The 14,745-nt window shown below is 43.5% G+C and overlaps 1 protein-coding gene across 1 annotated transcript; it reads left to right on the top strand.

Annotated features, from left to right (window-relative positions):
* The first annotated feature begins 6,369 nt into the window (after nucleotides 1-6,369).
* LOC145789683 (uncharacterized) lies at nucleotides 6,370-13,482 on the top strand. The gene is made up of 2 exons (XM_082866933.1): nucleotides 6,370-7,097; nucleotides 9,504-13,482. The coding sequence occupies exon 2, from the start codon at nucleotides 10,463-10,465 to the stop codon at nucleotides 12,506-12,508; it is 2,046 nt and encodes a 681-aa protein (XP_082723059.1). The 5' UTR covers nucleotides 6,370-7,097; nucleotides 9,504-10,462; the 3' UTR covers nucleotides 12,509-13,482.
* The last annotated feature ends 1,263 nt before the right edge of the window (nucleotides 13,483-14,745 follow it).

Here is a 14,745-nt window from a genome sequence, read left to right as displayed (position 1 = left end):
TGATATGTGAATTTGAGAAAAATCTTTAAAAAAAATTAGTCACGAAAAAATCATGTCATTTTAAAGAAATTAGCAAAATAAATAAATAAATTGAGAGGGTAATTTATATGTAAATTGGGCCGAGCTGGGTAATGGGTCATTCTGTGGGCCACAGTAAAAGGGCCTTATAATTAGTCCGGTCTAGAGGAGCCTTGCAGATAGCCCGGTCCGAAAGAGCTTGGTGGTTAGCTCGGTCACCACGGTCGGCGCGGTGACAGTTAGCTCGGTCAAACCATCTTGGGCCAAAGTATGTTGAGCTTTCCTCAGAACCTTGCTATTGGTTAGCTCGGTCTAAGCTCGTTGTGGTTAGTGTGGTCTCAGACAACCCAGTTGGAATATGTCAAACCAAGGTACACGCAGTGAAAGGAAGAACAGAGCTAGTGGGAGCTCGATCTAGTCTGCGACTTTAGCATGGCCATGTTATCTCGGTCGTATTGACATCCAACCGTGGTAGAACCATCTCACTTGGTTTAAGTAGTGAGGGGGGTGTTGAAGGATAAGCATTATCTTTCAGGAATGTGATTCCTATGAGGACTCTGCATGGAGGAATACGAGTCCTACTAGGATTGTGCCACGCGGAACCTATAAAAGCTCATAACATCACCTATGGAGACGTAACACAACTTTGATTCTCGAATACACAGAGCTTTTGTCTATTGTCCATTTTGCTGACTTAGGCATCGGAGAGGTATCCGGCACACACCCGCCGGCTAGCTCACGTTTGTGTTTTTAGAGAGTAAGGCGACGACGTTCGGAGGAGCGACGACGTTCGGAGGAGCGCGGACTTGATCAATAGGATTATACGAGAAGATTATTTCTTACTCGTACAATTGGCGCCGTCTGTGGGAATATCAGACAAACAACAAAACCTCTTGATCAAGTTTTCCTCGCTACATTAGACGCAATGGCGCACAATGAAGATTTGCCGCAGTCCGCCATTAATGGGAAAACCCAAGAGGGAGGTGGGAGGCGCGAAGGTTTGCCTTTCATCCCTCCCATGGCAGATTTAGAGCCCCAGCGACAGAACCCCCGGAGGGATGCAAGGGGGAGACGGGGTAACAGCCTCCGTCGCTCATCAAGTCCTGATAGGCAGAGGCGAAGAATCGACCCTCAAGCTCTTGAGGATCGCGTAAAAGAGCAAGACGAACTAATAAGGAAGATGGCGGCGGACATGGAGGCCATGAAGCGCCAGATCAAGGAAAAAGCGGTGGCGACAGGAGAGGGTCGCAAAGGCAACACGCCCCCTCACCACTCGGAGGATCGTGGTAGGCAAACCACACCGTCTCAAGCAGAGAGTAAAAGCCTCAGGACAGGCGACACTCAATCAAGGTCTTCCAGGACTCATTAGTCCAGGTCTGAGAGAACGAGAACATTGAGGTCTTACACTAAGGGAAGCACCTATCGGCCCTCATGTACCCACCAGACTACGTCCAGACAAACGGAGTTGCTTAGATCGTCCGACCTACGGACGGTGCTTGAAGAAAAGGCACGATGGAAAGAGGATACTAGGGCACACGACTCGCGCAGAGTCTCAGCCCTTCAGCGGTTGGCCCCTCGAACGCATGGAAGCGTCGAGGTAGGAATGCCAATAGCGCACCCTGCTTACGAACCAACAGACAAAGCCTTAGCAAGACTGCAGACCTCGTTGTTCGTTTCGGCAATCGAGAACGCGCCCTTACCTTCCGGCTTCCTTCAGCCCAAATTTACCACGTATGAAGGGAAGATAGACTCCTACTTGCACTTAAGCCACTTTCGCCAGGTCATGGCAGTATACCGGCGAAACGAGACTTTAATGTGCATCCTATTCCCATCAAGCCTTGGTGACCTAGGTTTAATCTGGTTCGAAAGGCTATCAGAAGGCAGCATAGGCTCATGGGCACAATTGGCAAAGGCGTTCGTGACAAGGTTCAAAACGAACACCAAGACCCCAGTAGAGATCGATCAGCTACTCTCCATTGACATGGACGACAATGAAACATTGAGATCCTACAATAGTCGCTATTGGGAGGCGTTCAACTAGATAGGGGACTGCCCCACCAATCTCGCCATCGCCCAATACAGAAGAGGACTTCCAGTCGGAAACAGATTGAGGGATTCGATTACTATGACTCCACCCCTCACGATGGAAGCCTTGATGAAGAAAGTGCACCAACATATTCGGGTGGAGGAGGATGGCGCCCGCGCTAAGGCAAAATATGGTGCAACAGCAACACCAGATAAGAAGACTACAACAAAAGTCAACACGGTAGAACGTCCAAGCAAGAATGGACAAGGCAGGCGAGACAACGAAGAGGACCGAGATAAAAGATGGTTGAGGGTCCGCACTACCATTACCACGGTATTCAAGAAACCAATCTACCAAATTCTCAGTGAGATACGTGATGAACCTTTCGTCAGATGGCCAGCTAAGCTAGGAGAAGCACAAAAGGACTACGACGAAAGATCTCGGTGCACCTTCTATAAGGAATAGGGGCACCACACTGAAAATTGCACGCAGTTGAGACAGCATCTGGAGGAGTTAGTGGCAGCTGGTCACTTGGACCGGTATATAGAAGGAGGGACGCAGCCAGCCCCCAAAACCACGATCACCCAGACGGAACACTGATTGACGCCCCACCTCAAGGCGTAATAAACGTAATACATGGGATATTCGAGCCTGAGCGAGTATGTGAGCTCAAGGGTATGATAAAGAAGGCTGAGAACTTAAGGGAGGAATTGAGTGCACAGCCCACCATTAAAAAGGGGAAAACAGAAGTCACGAACGTCATATCCTTCTCAGACAAAGACTTGGCAAGGATATATTGCCCTCACAATAATGCACTGGTCGTCACACTCCGCGTCATGGATTACGACATCAAACGGATTTTGATCGACCAAGGAAGCTCATGCGAGATAATGTATTACGAAACCTTCAAACAACTGAAACCGAAGGACAAAGACTTGGCACCTGCCGTATCTCCCCTAATTAGATTCAACTCAATGCCAAAGTGGCTAGTCGGCAAGATTATCCTCCCAGTCAGAGCAGGAAGCATGACAAAACAAGTGGAATTCTGGGTATTGAAAGTCCCTTCCATTTACAACATAATCTTGGAGAGGACATGGCTGCATGCCATGCGATAGGTAGCGTCAACCTACCATTAAGTAATGCGGTTTCCCAACGAAGCCAGAGTAATTGAAAAGGTCTTTGGAGACCAAATTATGTCCAAGCAGTGCTTCGTCACAGTAAATGGCAGTCGAGCTACCAAAAGGTTTGTTGAGATGGTGGAAGAACCTGAGAGCAATGAATTGTTTGCGGCTGTTGGCAAAGTCGTTGAACAGAAAGCAGTGAAAGACTTGGTACAGGTAAGAATAGATGAAAAGGACCTGGAAAAGTTCTTTTTGCTTGGCTCATCTATGTCCAGCACCGAAAGAATAGAGGTCATGAAATTCTTGACCTCTAACATCGAAATGTTTGCCTGGATGCCATATGACATGCCTGGCATTGATCCAAACTTCATTTGTCACCAATTGAATGTCCACCAAACTGCAAGACCAATCATATAGTGCACTCGCAGATCAGCACTCCACCACGCCGAGATAGTGGCGGAAGAAGTGAGAAACCTTCTAGAAGCAGGAGCTATCAGAGAAGTGCACTATCCCAAGTAGATATCCAATACAGTAGTGGTGCCAAAGAAGAAAAGAAAATGGCGTGTCTGCGTGGACTACAAAATAGTCAACAAGGCATGCCCAAAAGACAGCTTTCCCCTACCACGAATAGACCAACTGATAGACCTAACGGCAGGACACAACCGACTTAGCTTTCTTGATGCATACAGAGGTTATCATTAGATCGCTATGTATGAACCAGACCAGAAGGTCACATCCTTTACTACGCCAAGAGGACTGTATTGCTACAAGGTCATGCCCTTTGGCCTAAAAAACGCAGGGGCAACATTCCAGCGGATGGTCACCAAGATGTTTAAGCCATTGTTAGGTAGAACAATAGAGGCTCACATCGACGATATGGTAATCAAAAGCAAGGATGAGAATGACCATCTCAGGGACCTAGGTGAGATGTTTCAGATCCTAAAGAAGCACAAGTTACGCCTTAATGCATCTAAGTGTGCGTTCGGCGTAGGATCAGGCAAATTCCTAGGCTTCTTGGTGACCAACCGAGGTATAGAGGCAGACCCTTCTCAGATCAAAGCAATTCATGATCGAGAGAGGCCCGACTCAGTAAAAGAAGTACAACATCTCACCGGTATGGCAGCCGCGCTAAACCGGTTCATAAGTCGGTCGTCAGACAGATGTCGACCATTCTTTCAAGCACAAAAGGCCAAGTTTGAGTAGGATGAAGAATGCGACCGCGCCCTAGAAAGTTTGAAAGAATATATGTTTTCTCCACCGCTGCTAGTAAACCCAATACCTAGAGAAGAACTATTTTTATACCTGGCAGTCTCACAGCACGCAATTAGCGCAGTGTTGGTCCGAGCGGAAGGAATCTAACATCTGCCCATCTTTTATGTCAGCATGACATTGCTGGACGCAGAAACCAGGTACTTACCATTGGAAAAATTGGCCTTAGCCTTGATGATGGCCTCAAGAAAGTTATCACACTACTTTCACGCCCACACCATAATCGTCCTCACAGCTTTTTCATTAAAAGCTTTGTTTGAGAAGGCGAACTTTTCTGGGCGAATCTTAAAGTGGACAGTAGAGTTGGGACAGTTTGACATCAAGTTTCAACCCAGAACCACGATAAAAGCCCAAGCTTTGGCAAACTTTGTCACAGAATTCACACCAGGAAGTCATCACATCTGCCCAGTTGACTTAACGGGTACAACCGAAATAGGGTTGGAAAGTGGCGCCAAAATAGCGCAACCCCTAATACAGGATACCCAGCCACATCCCAGGACAGACCAGAGTGAACAAAAGGAGGGAGAAACAAACCATACTGCACCAAGTAAAGACCCATCGACAAATAAAAACTTGGTACAATCAGATAGCAAGGGGCAAACAGTAAGTGTGGACTTTGAAGAAAACACCAGCAACACTCAGGACCCCAAGACATCATCCGATCCCTCTACCTGCTGGAAACTATTCGTTAGAGAAATGTGGAAGCTCTTTGTGGATGGAGCGTCCAATAGGCACGGTGCAGGACCCGGCATAGTCCTCATTTCACCAGATGGCCTAGTAGTGGAACAGGCAGTCAACCTTGGCTTCCCAACATCAAACAATGAAGCGGAGTATGAAGCACTTCTGGCAGGACTAAAATCAGCACTCTACATAAAGGCCACCGAGCTAATGGTTTACAGTGACTCACAGCTGGTGGTAAACCAAATTTCAGGCGACTACGAAGCAAAGGATAAAAGGATGGTTAAGTACCAAGAGTTAGTCAGAAAAGAGAACATGAAGTTCGAAGTAGTGCGGATGGAGTAGATTGGCAGAGAAGAAAACAGCAGAGCAGACGAACTAGCAAGCTTTGCTTCAATGGCAGATACATCCATCCCACATCCACTACTAATCGACTTCCTACCCAGACCAAGCATTGAAGAACCTGAAGTAGAAGAAGTATGTTGCGTCGAACTAGGCCCTTCATGGATGGATCCCATCATAGTGTTCCTAAAAGATGGCTGTAGACACCCCATTTTGACCGGCCCTAAGACTCGGGCGCTTTCTTTTGATTACCCGATGATGACAATTAGAATGTGTTTCTCACAAAATTCTCAGTAAGAAAGATGAAATTTAAGTTTTAATCCCAACCTTCACCCATTTTTTTGGCCAAACTATTTTAGACCTTAAAACCCTCTTTTCAAAATATGTTTTTTTTTAAATGTTTCTACGATGTCCCGAGGCTTCCATTTCGATTAAAATATTGCACTTTTCAGTAAACCGAGTAAGGACAAAGTGGAAATGAATGGAAGGGAGGTGAAATTTTTGAAAAATATTTAAAAATATCTTCTTTATAGGTTTGGAGTTGAAGGAAATAGGAGGGGATGAAAGAAAGCTGGTTTAGGAAAAGGATGAGTATCAAATCATTAAGAAGGAAATGAGCAGTCTTCACTAAATTAGGCATTTCTGTTTGTACACTTGGAATTTAAATGTGAGGCTACCACCATTAGAAAGTAGACTTCTGGGGCTTCAATTTAGACCCAAGAACCACCTTAGACCAAGTCCAAATAAGGGAGATATTCCCATTTGAAGTTGAGCTTAAGAGCAGATTTTGTTGATCTTGCCCGAGACAGCCTTCACTAAATTAGGAATATCTCTTTGTACACTTGGAATTTAAATGTGAGTCCACCACCATTGGAAAGTAGACTTCTGGGGCTTCAATTTGGACTAAAGAACTGCCTAAAACCAAGTCCATATGGGGGAGATATACCCATTTGAAGTTGGGCTTAAAAGCAGATTTTGTTGATTCGACCCAAAACAACAATAGCCCATTTTTTCCTGGTTTTGGTTCGGTTGGGACAACCCATTTACCCATTTTTTGAGCCATTCAAGTGCATCCACTCACCCTCCATTATACCTAATCATCCTCCATAGTCAAAAAGATATTTTGTTTGCATCCATAAAGGAGTATCCCATGCAACCACCTTGAAAATTTGCCCTCCTATCACATTCTTGTCTCCCACCTTGTCTCCCACCTTCTTTTTGACCTTTACTCTCCCTCATTGCCTATATAGAATGATCATATTGTAAGAGAGGAGGAGGATCACGAAATTGAAGAGAAAGGAGTGAGAAAAGAGTGAAAAAAGAGAGAAAATTTGAGTTGTTTAGCCAAAAATATTTCTATCTTCCATATACACCCCATACCTTCCATAGCTACTGAAATTCCTCATTTCCATACACCAAAACCACTCCAAAAATTCTGATATAGCCAAAGATCAATCGCCTCGATCATAAGGAAGAATGTTTAGTGATTGAAAGTGAGAAAAACTTGAGAGTTAGCCACTTTCCATACCACAAACTCCATAAACTCCATAATTTCAAATTGAGGATTTGAGAACACACTTCCTACACTTGAGGGTGATCAAGAGGAAGTTTGGAAATCAAGAAGTTCAATCTTTCTTTGGAAGGTGAATTTTTAATCTTTCATTTTCTTATATTTTATATTTATATTCTTGCTTCTTATTTCATTGTGTTTTGTTATAATCCAAGTAGTTTGTTTATCTCATGTTTATTTTCTTACTTTATATTTCATAGTGTGTTGTTATAATCCTAGTGGTTTGTTTCGCTCATAATTATTTATTTATTTATTTTTATTCGCATACTTTAATTTCATATTAGTTTTGTTGTAATCTTGCATGTTTTACCTCATATTTATTTTTTTTTTCGTGTATTAGTCTCATATTAGTTCCGTTATAATCTTGCATGTTCTATCTTATATTTGTTTTATTACTTTAGGTTTATATTGTGAGTTTGCACTTTTTTTTTTTTTTTTTTTTCTTTTTTAATCTAACCGGTAGTGGTTAGTTGAGCCACCTACATATTTTTTTGTTTGTTCCTTTTCTTGGTTTTGCAACAAGACAGGTTTTGCTTGGCCTAGTTCGCCGGCCGGCCTATTTGGCCGGTCGGTTAGCTTCTTCCGAACAAGATGGCGTAATCTCCCAATATTGACCAATTTCCACCGGCGGTTCTAAAGAACATGAAGCTTTTATTTTATTTATTTATTTTATTTTGAGTGTATTGTGAGGTTTTTATTTTGTTGTAATATTCTCCTCATCCTTCTCTAATTTGGTTTGTAATTATTCTTTAAAATGTTGTAATAATTCCCCGCCCCGCTTCTTTCTATCCCGTTCTTTTACTTGCTTTCTTTATTTGTACATAAACATCATATTTATTTTTCATCATAGTTATGCTTTGCATCCATGTTTCATGCATCTTGATTCGGCTAAGTTTGCATTTGTGGATTTAATCAATTCCTATGTGATTATGTGCGCTACCTCATGTTCTTGAGATGATTCACATATCATATTTTAGAAGCCGAATCTTTAGTTGCATCTCATGAGTGAATTGCATTAGGGTTTTGTATATAAGATCATGCATATTTTACTAACTTTGTTTTGCAGCTTGTTCGTGGGACATCAAACATGTGAGTTTTTATGCTTTAGCATCCCGTGTGGTTGTGTTTTTCTTACTATGTCTAGCATCCTACCATGAGGCTAGTTGCTTATGTGATATAACTCTATGAATGCCGGTGGATGGAGGTTGTGTCGCTTAATTTGGAATGATGTTGATTTTTCATGCTTGTAAACTCAATTTATTTGGGTTGTACATCGTCAAAACTCTTTCAAAATGCATGATATCAAATTGCTCCAAAATGAATGGCATAGTCTATACTTGTATGCTTCACATAGTAAATTTTAGGATTTATTAATTAATCAGAACATGAACATATAAATAAAATAAAATTCATATCATGGTTAGTAAAGGCCGATCTTTGATCGGGTGGGCGGGGGTGCTCATTATTGACCTTCCCCTCTCATACCTAAGGTTCCGAGCCAAGCATCCTTGGTTACGACGAACAGTGGCCTTGGCACGAGTTATGGGTTTCCTAATTTTCCCAAAATAAATATTAGGTGGCGACTCTGAGATCTGATGACGCAGTCCATTTTTGACAAAATTGCAATAAAATGGATTTTCAATAAAAGTTGCCAAATCTGGACTCTCATCTATGTTTCACATTGCACTCATGAGAATAGATCAAAGAGATCTCGGGGGTCCGAACTGTTTAACGCGCGTGGGCACCCCCCGGGCATGTTACAGTTTCTGGCGACTCTGCTGGGGTTTTTATGAAACCTTGACTCGAACTCCATGATATGACCTTTATTTTCAATTATATGTTCATTGTATTGCATTCATTGGTGCACTTCAAGTCCTTGTGTTGCCCAGATACTAGTGGGAGCACAGGTAAGCTTTTTGTGACACTATACCTATTTTTACGATACTTTAGAGGCCTTGTGTTGTAACCTTTTGAGATTTGTCAAAAGGGTAGCTTTGCTATGTAGCCCTGCTATCTAGCTTTGCTATCTAAGGTTCTCAGACTCCGAAGAGAGGCTATTTGACTCTTCTGATTTCCTGGGATCTTTATTGGTTATGACCCAAAGGACTCTTTGGTAACGTCACCTTGGCTTTAACCCGTAAAGTAGAGCCAACCTTGTACATATAATGAGCTCTAGTACCTTCCAAAATTAGGACAGGATGCTCTCCCATTTCTAGGATGTATGATGCCGCTTGTTTGAATAGTGAAACCCTAGATCATTTCAAAGTTAGGACAGGGTAACCCTAGCCCCCATAGGGGTGTTTGTTCTCTTTCATGCTATGTGTTATGCGCAATGTATGGGGATTCTTAGATTCAGATTAGTGGTTCAGTCATTTCAGCTTGTGTGGTTGAGTTCAGTTTTTTTCCAACATGAGTTAGCAGTAATCAGTTGAGCTGGGATGCTGATGAAATTCTGATTGGGGGTCCCATTTTGTTTCAGCAAGGTAGTCGAGCACTATAGCTTCCGAAAGGTCTAATATCCCCCAAGTTCTGTGGACCCGCGTTGGTAGACTTTGCAAAAGTACAGATTTGGTTCAGGGTCAGCCAGTGTTAGTTTCTTTGCCACCGGTTACACGAAGAAAAGCAAAAGCTTCATCAACTGTCCAGAATACCCCTTCTTCACCTGCTAGATCATCACCACTTAACTCACCAGAATCAGTGATGGCTCAAATTCCATAAAATATAGCAGACATACTACTGGGCCTTCAACGGAGCATGGATATTGTTGCCACTACGGTTTCTGCCCAAGGCACTACTCTTGCTGCTCAAGGCAATACTCTTGCTGAACTGCAACGCTCATCTGGGGCATCCATTACTCAACCACCTCCGGTGACTCAGCCAGTTCCACCTCCACCTCCACCGGTTGACGAGTTTCCCGAACCTAATTCACCAGAAGATCTGAGGGTTCCTGCACAAACTTCAGGAGGATCATTTCCTCTTCCACAACCAGTGGGAGGGCTCCATCCCTCTGAAGCACCTGAGTCTGACTCAACTATGTTGAAGCTGGCCAAGTTGGAAAAACTTTTCAAAAAGGCACAAGGAGTCAATTCAATCCCGGACATCGAAGACGGGTACACTGAGACAGCTGTGAAGTTGCCAGAACGGTTTAAAATGCCACACATTGATAGGTTTGATGGCTCCGGTGACCCAATGGTGCACATTCGCCTATTCTCTGATGTCTTAAAGCCTATGGGTTTGACTCGTCTGCAAAAGCTCTCTTTATTCGGACGAACTTTGTCAGGAGTGGCTGCCATCTGGTACGCCAAGTTAGAGGACTCGGTAAAATAAAGTTGGGAAGAGTTAGCCGGGGCCTTTATCACCCAATATGCTTATAACACCCAGATTGAAGTGACTACTCGGGAATTAGAAGCCACCCGTCAAGAGCCCAATGAAAGTTTCATGACCTTTATCACCAGATGGAGGGCAAAGGCAGCAATGATGACCAACAGACCACTTGAAAAGGACCAAATTCGTATGATAGTCAGAAATCTACATGGAAAGATGTTACAAAAAATGATAGTCCTCCCGCTCTTCACTTTTAATGACTTAAAAGAGATAGGGGTTCAGATAGAGGATGCCATCAAACAGGGAATTATTGATGATAAGGAACCTGTTCGGAAACCTTTTGGTCGCAGTTCCAATACTACCACCAGTGGTAGCACAGCTGTGAAACCCTCTGAAATCAACTTGGTTGCCACCACCACTAAAATAGCCGATCCCTTTGCTCATGCTGGCCTGCAAAACACAACCCGAGCTCCAAGTAGAACATTCACTCCTCTCTATATGTCACTCTCTAAAGCAATGAACATCTTGATAAAAAGAGGGTACTTGAAACCTTTGGACCCCCGACCTCTTCCCGAACCTCTCCCAGCCAAACATGACCCTACCAAACACTGTGCTTTCCACCAACAACCAGGACATGACACAGATCGTTGCTTTCGTCTCCAACATAAGATCCAAGATCTCATAGACAATAAAGTCATAGCTCCCCCACAACCGCCAAAACCCAACGTCACTACTAACCCGTTGCCACCCCATGACAGAGTTCCATCACCTCCTTATCTTAACCTCATCCATACACTTTCATCCACCTTCAACCCCAGTATCTATATCACACCTACTCATTTACCAAAACCTGAGGTATATATTCCTGAAGGCATTGAGTTATGCATGATGGATGCACCTCCAACCCAGCCAAAACCCAAAAACCCTATGGTGGTAGTACCTATGCTTGAGGCTGGCAAACTATCAGAGAAAAAGTATGATCCTAGCCGGTATATTATTCCCGATGGTCAGCTAAAGCTTGAGGTTGATCTGCCTGACTCATTTTCTATCAATGTTGTCAGAGATGATGTACTTGAAAAGGGGTTGGATGATTTGGCCGACCCAGAGGAGGACTTGGCTAATCTTCATTTCTTCGAAGAATTAGATCTTGAGAATGTGCAGAGGGCATGGTGGGAACCGGAGAATTACAGTCACAGTTGGTCAAGCAATGATGAAACTTCTGCTGAGGAAACTGAAAGAAAAAGACTTGATTTCGGGAAACCTGTTAAATGTGGCAAAGGAAAGAGGTCCAAAGGAAGAGAAGAAGAACCAGAAAGCCAGTTAGAGCATACTGTTGGAATGATTCAAGCAGCGCTAGATAATTGCCTTTCAGTCAACGAAGGCGAATGGTGGGATGATAATGACCTACAACTGGCCCATACTGATGATGAATGGGTAAACCATGTGCCGGATGAGACTTGGTATGCAGACGAAATTGATCATTTGACTAGGAGTGGGCGCTACTTCAAGCCTCCACATCTAGACCAAGGAGAACCCTCTGGCAAAGATAAAGAGGTAGAGAAAGAGAAAGAGAAAGAAAAAGGAAAAGAGGTAGAAGAAGACCTGGTTCTAAAACAACTGAAAAAGATCCAAGCAAACATTTCTATTTGGGGTCTTCTCATGGCTTCTCGAGAACATCGACAGGCAATGTTGTCAATGTTGAGCAAGGCTAAGCTGTCAATTGACACCACTCCTGAGCAATTAGTGTCATTAATCACCCCGAGAGAAACAATCCCAGCAATAACTTTTGCTGACAAAGAGTTGCCACAAGAAGGATCGGGACATAATAAGCCTCTGTACGTATCACTGGAATGCAGAAAGAAATGGATACCGATTGTTCTGATTGACACCGGATCAGCCATCAATGTTTGCCCTACACGCACTGCTTATGCAATCGGGCTAAAGCCGGCAGATTTCACGCCCACTACTCAATTGATCCGGGCCTATGATAATACTAGTCGGGAAGTGATGGGGACAATCAAAGTACAAATAGTAGTGGGTCCATCTGAGCACGAAGCTGAATTTCATGTCATGGATGTTCCCGCAACATTCAACTTGCTATTGGGAAGGCCCTGGCTTCATCAGATAAAAGCTGTATCTCCACATTACATCAATTGGTAAAGTACCCATACGGCGGAGGAATTGCCACTGTCTTCGGAAATTCATCCATTCATCCTCCCCCAGAAGTCACAACACCACTGCTAGAAATACAGCATGGGGAAGAAGATGTATTCCTATCAGGTTTTACATTGGCAGAGGCCCAGCTAGTTCAAACGCTCATGGCAGAAGATGAAGGTGTATACGTCAGTGCCCAATCAATCTATTTCATGAGTAAACTAGGTCACATTCCAGGGATGGGATTGGGACAAAGTGGCAGGAAAAGTATTACTACAGCCAGTGAAGTACCTCATAACCCACATGCATTCGGACTGGGGTATGCACCCACAGTTGATGAATGGAAAAGGAAAACTGAAGAGATCAGGGAGAGGATCAAGGCCAAGAGAACCGGGCAGCAGTTTGAGTTAGTTTATAAGCCAATTCGTGGGACCTTGAACGGACGCTTTGTCTGCCAAGGAGAAGACTTCCCTTTCTGTGGTTTCCCTGAGCCCTGGATTGATCAAGTGGAGAAAAAGAGATACCCTGGGTTTGAGATCTTCTTCGATCATCAGCTTTCTGACAGTGATGAGGAGGGGGTAGATCCTAGTATCGACATCAGACAAGATAGAGAGGTCAGCTCCGAAAGCAGCACAGAGGAAGTTCTGGGTCTAACACTGGCTGACTTACTGATAGAATCACATACTAATGCTGAACCGATGAATTTGGGGGATATGATCATTGCCATGATCGGGGAAGAGGTACCTGCTGACTGTTCAAGCTTCATCATGGATGCGGTGAATGGCTCACAAATAAATTGGCATTTTGAAAAGAGTTGTATTGAAAGTTCTGAATTGGCTGTTAAGTCTGAGTTTGGTGGGCCTGTGGGGTTAGAAGCAGATTTAAGTTTGTCCAAAATGTCTGAGTCTTCTTTTTCTTTCTCTTTTGAGTCTGTTGCAACTTGTGAGCCTGAGGCTTTGAACGAAGATGTGATTTTCGCTTACTTTTCTGTGCCCATAGTTCATAATATTGACCAAAATTTTCAAAATTTTGATAAAAACGAAGAGGAAGAAATTCCTCGGGCTTTGAAAAATTTAATCGACTGGGGGGAAGAAAGGCGTGCTAAGCCATTAGTGGATGAAATTGTTTCTGTAAATGTGAGTACTGAAAAAGATCCTCGCTTGATTCAAATTGGTTCTACATTGTCTTCAAAGGAACGTGAACAATTAGTTGCTTTATTAACAGAATTCAAAGATATTTTTGCATGGTCCTACGAAGACATGCCAGGAATTGACCCTGAGATTGTACAGCATAGGATCCCTCTCGACCCTGGGGCCCGACCTGTCAAACAGAAGCTTCGGAGAATTCGTCCTGATTGGGCCTTAAAAATTAAAGAAGAGGTTACTAAGCAAATCAATGCTGGTTTTTTGCTAGTATCAGAATATCCTACTTGGTTAGCCAATATTGTGCCAGTTCCGAAGAAAGACGGCAGAATCCGAGTTTGTGTTGACTTCCGGGATTTGAATAAGGCTAGCCCAAAAGATGATTTCCCATTGCCACATATCGACGAATTGGTAGACTTCACTGCAGGACATGCTTTACTGTCATTCATGGATGGTTTTTCAGGGTATAACCAAATCCTTATGGCTCCAGAGGACAGAGAAAAGACAGCATTTACCACACCATGGGGGACATACTGCTACAGGGTTATGCCATTCGGTTTGAAGAATGCCGGGGCTACTTACCAGAGAGCTGCTACCACTCTTTTGTATGATATGATCCACAAGGAAGTTGAGGTGTACGTAGATGACATGATTGTCAAGTCCAAAGATCGGGAAAGCCATTACACTGCATTAAAGAAATTCTTTGAGAGAATTAGGGAATACAAGCTAAGGCTAAATCCACAAAAATGCACCTTTGGGGTAACTGCGGGTAAGATGTTAGGATTTCTGATCACACAACGGGGAATCGAAGTTGATCCATCTAAAATTAAGGCCATCTTAGAAATGCCGCCACCAATGACTGAAAAAGAGGTGCGGGGTTTTCTAGGAAAGGTGCAATTCATAAGGAGGTTTATTTCAAAGCTAACCTTGACTTGTGAACCACTGTTTGGTCTCCTAAAGAAAGGGAAGAAGTTCCAATGGAATAATTGATGTCAGTTTGCATTCGAGCAAGTCAAGCAGTATCTGCGGAATCCACCTGTGTTATCACCGCCCGAGCCAGGAAAACCGTTAATTTTGTATTTATCAGTGACTGAATCAACC

The sequence above is a fragment of the Camellia sinensis genome, chromosome 4, assembly GCF_055761805.1.
Source record: "Camellia sinensis isolate YWXY chromosome 4, ASM5576180v1, whole genome shotgun sequence".
NCBI lineage: Eukaryota > Viridiplantae > Streptophyta > Magnoliopsida > Ericales > Theaceae > Camellia > Camellia sinensis.
This window is presented reverse-complemented; position numbering and strand designations above follow the sequence as displayed.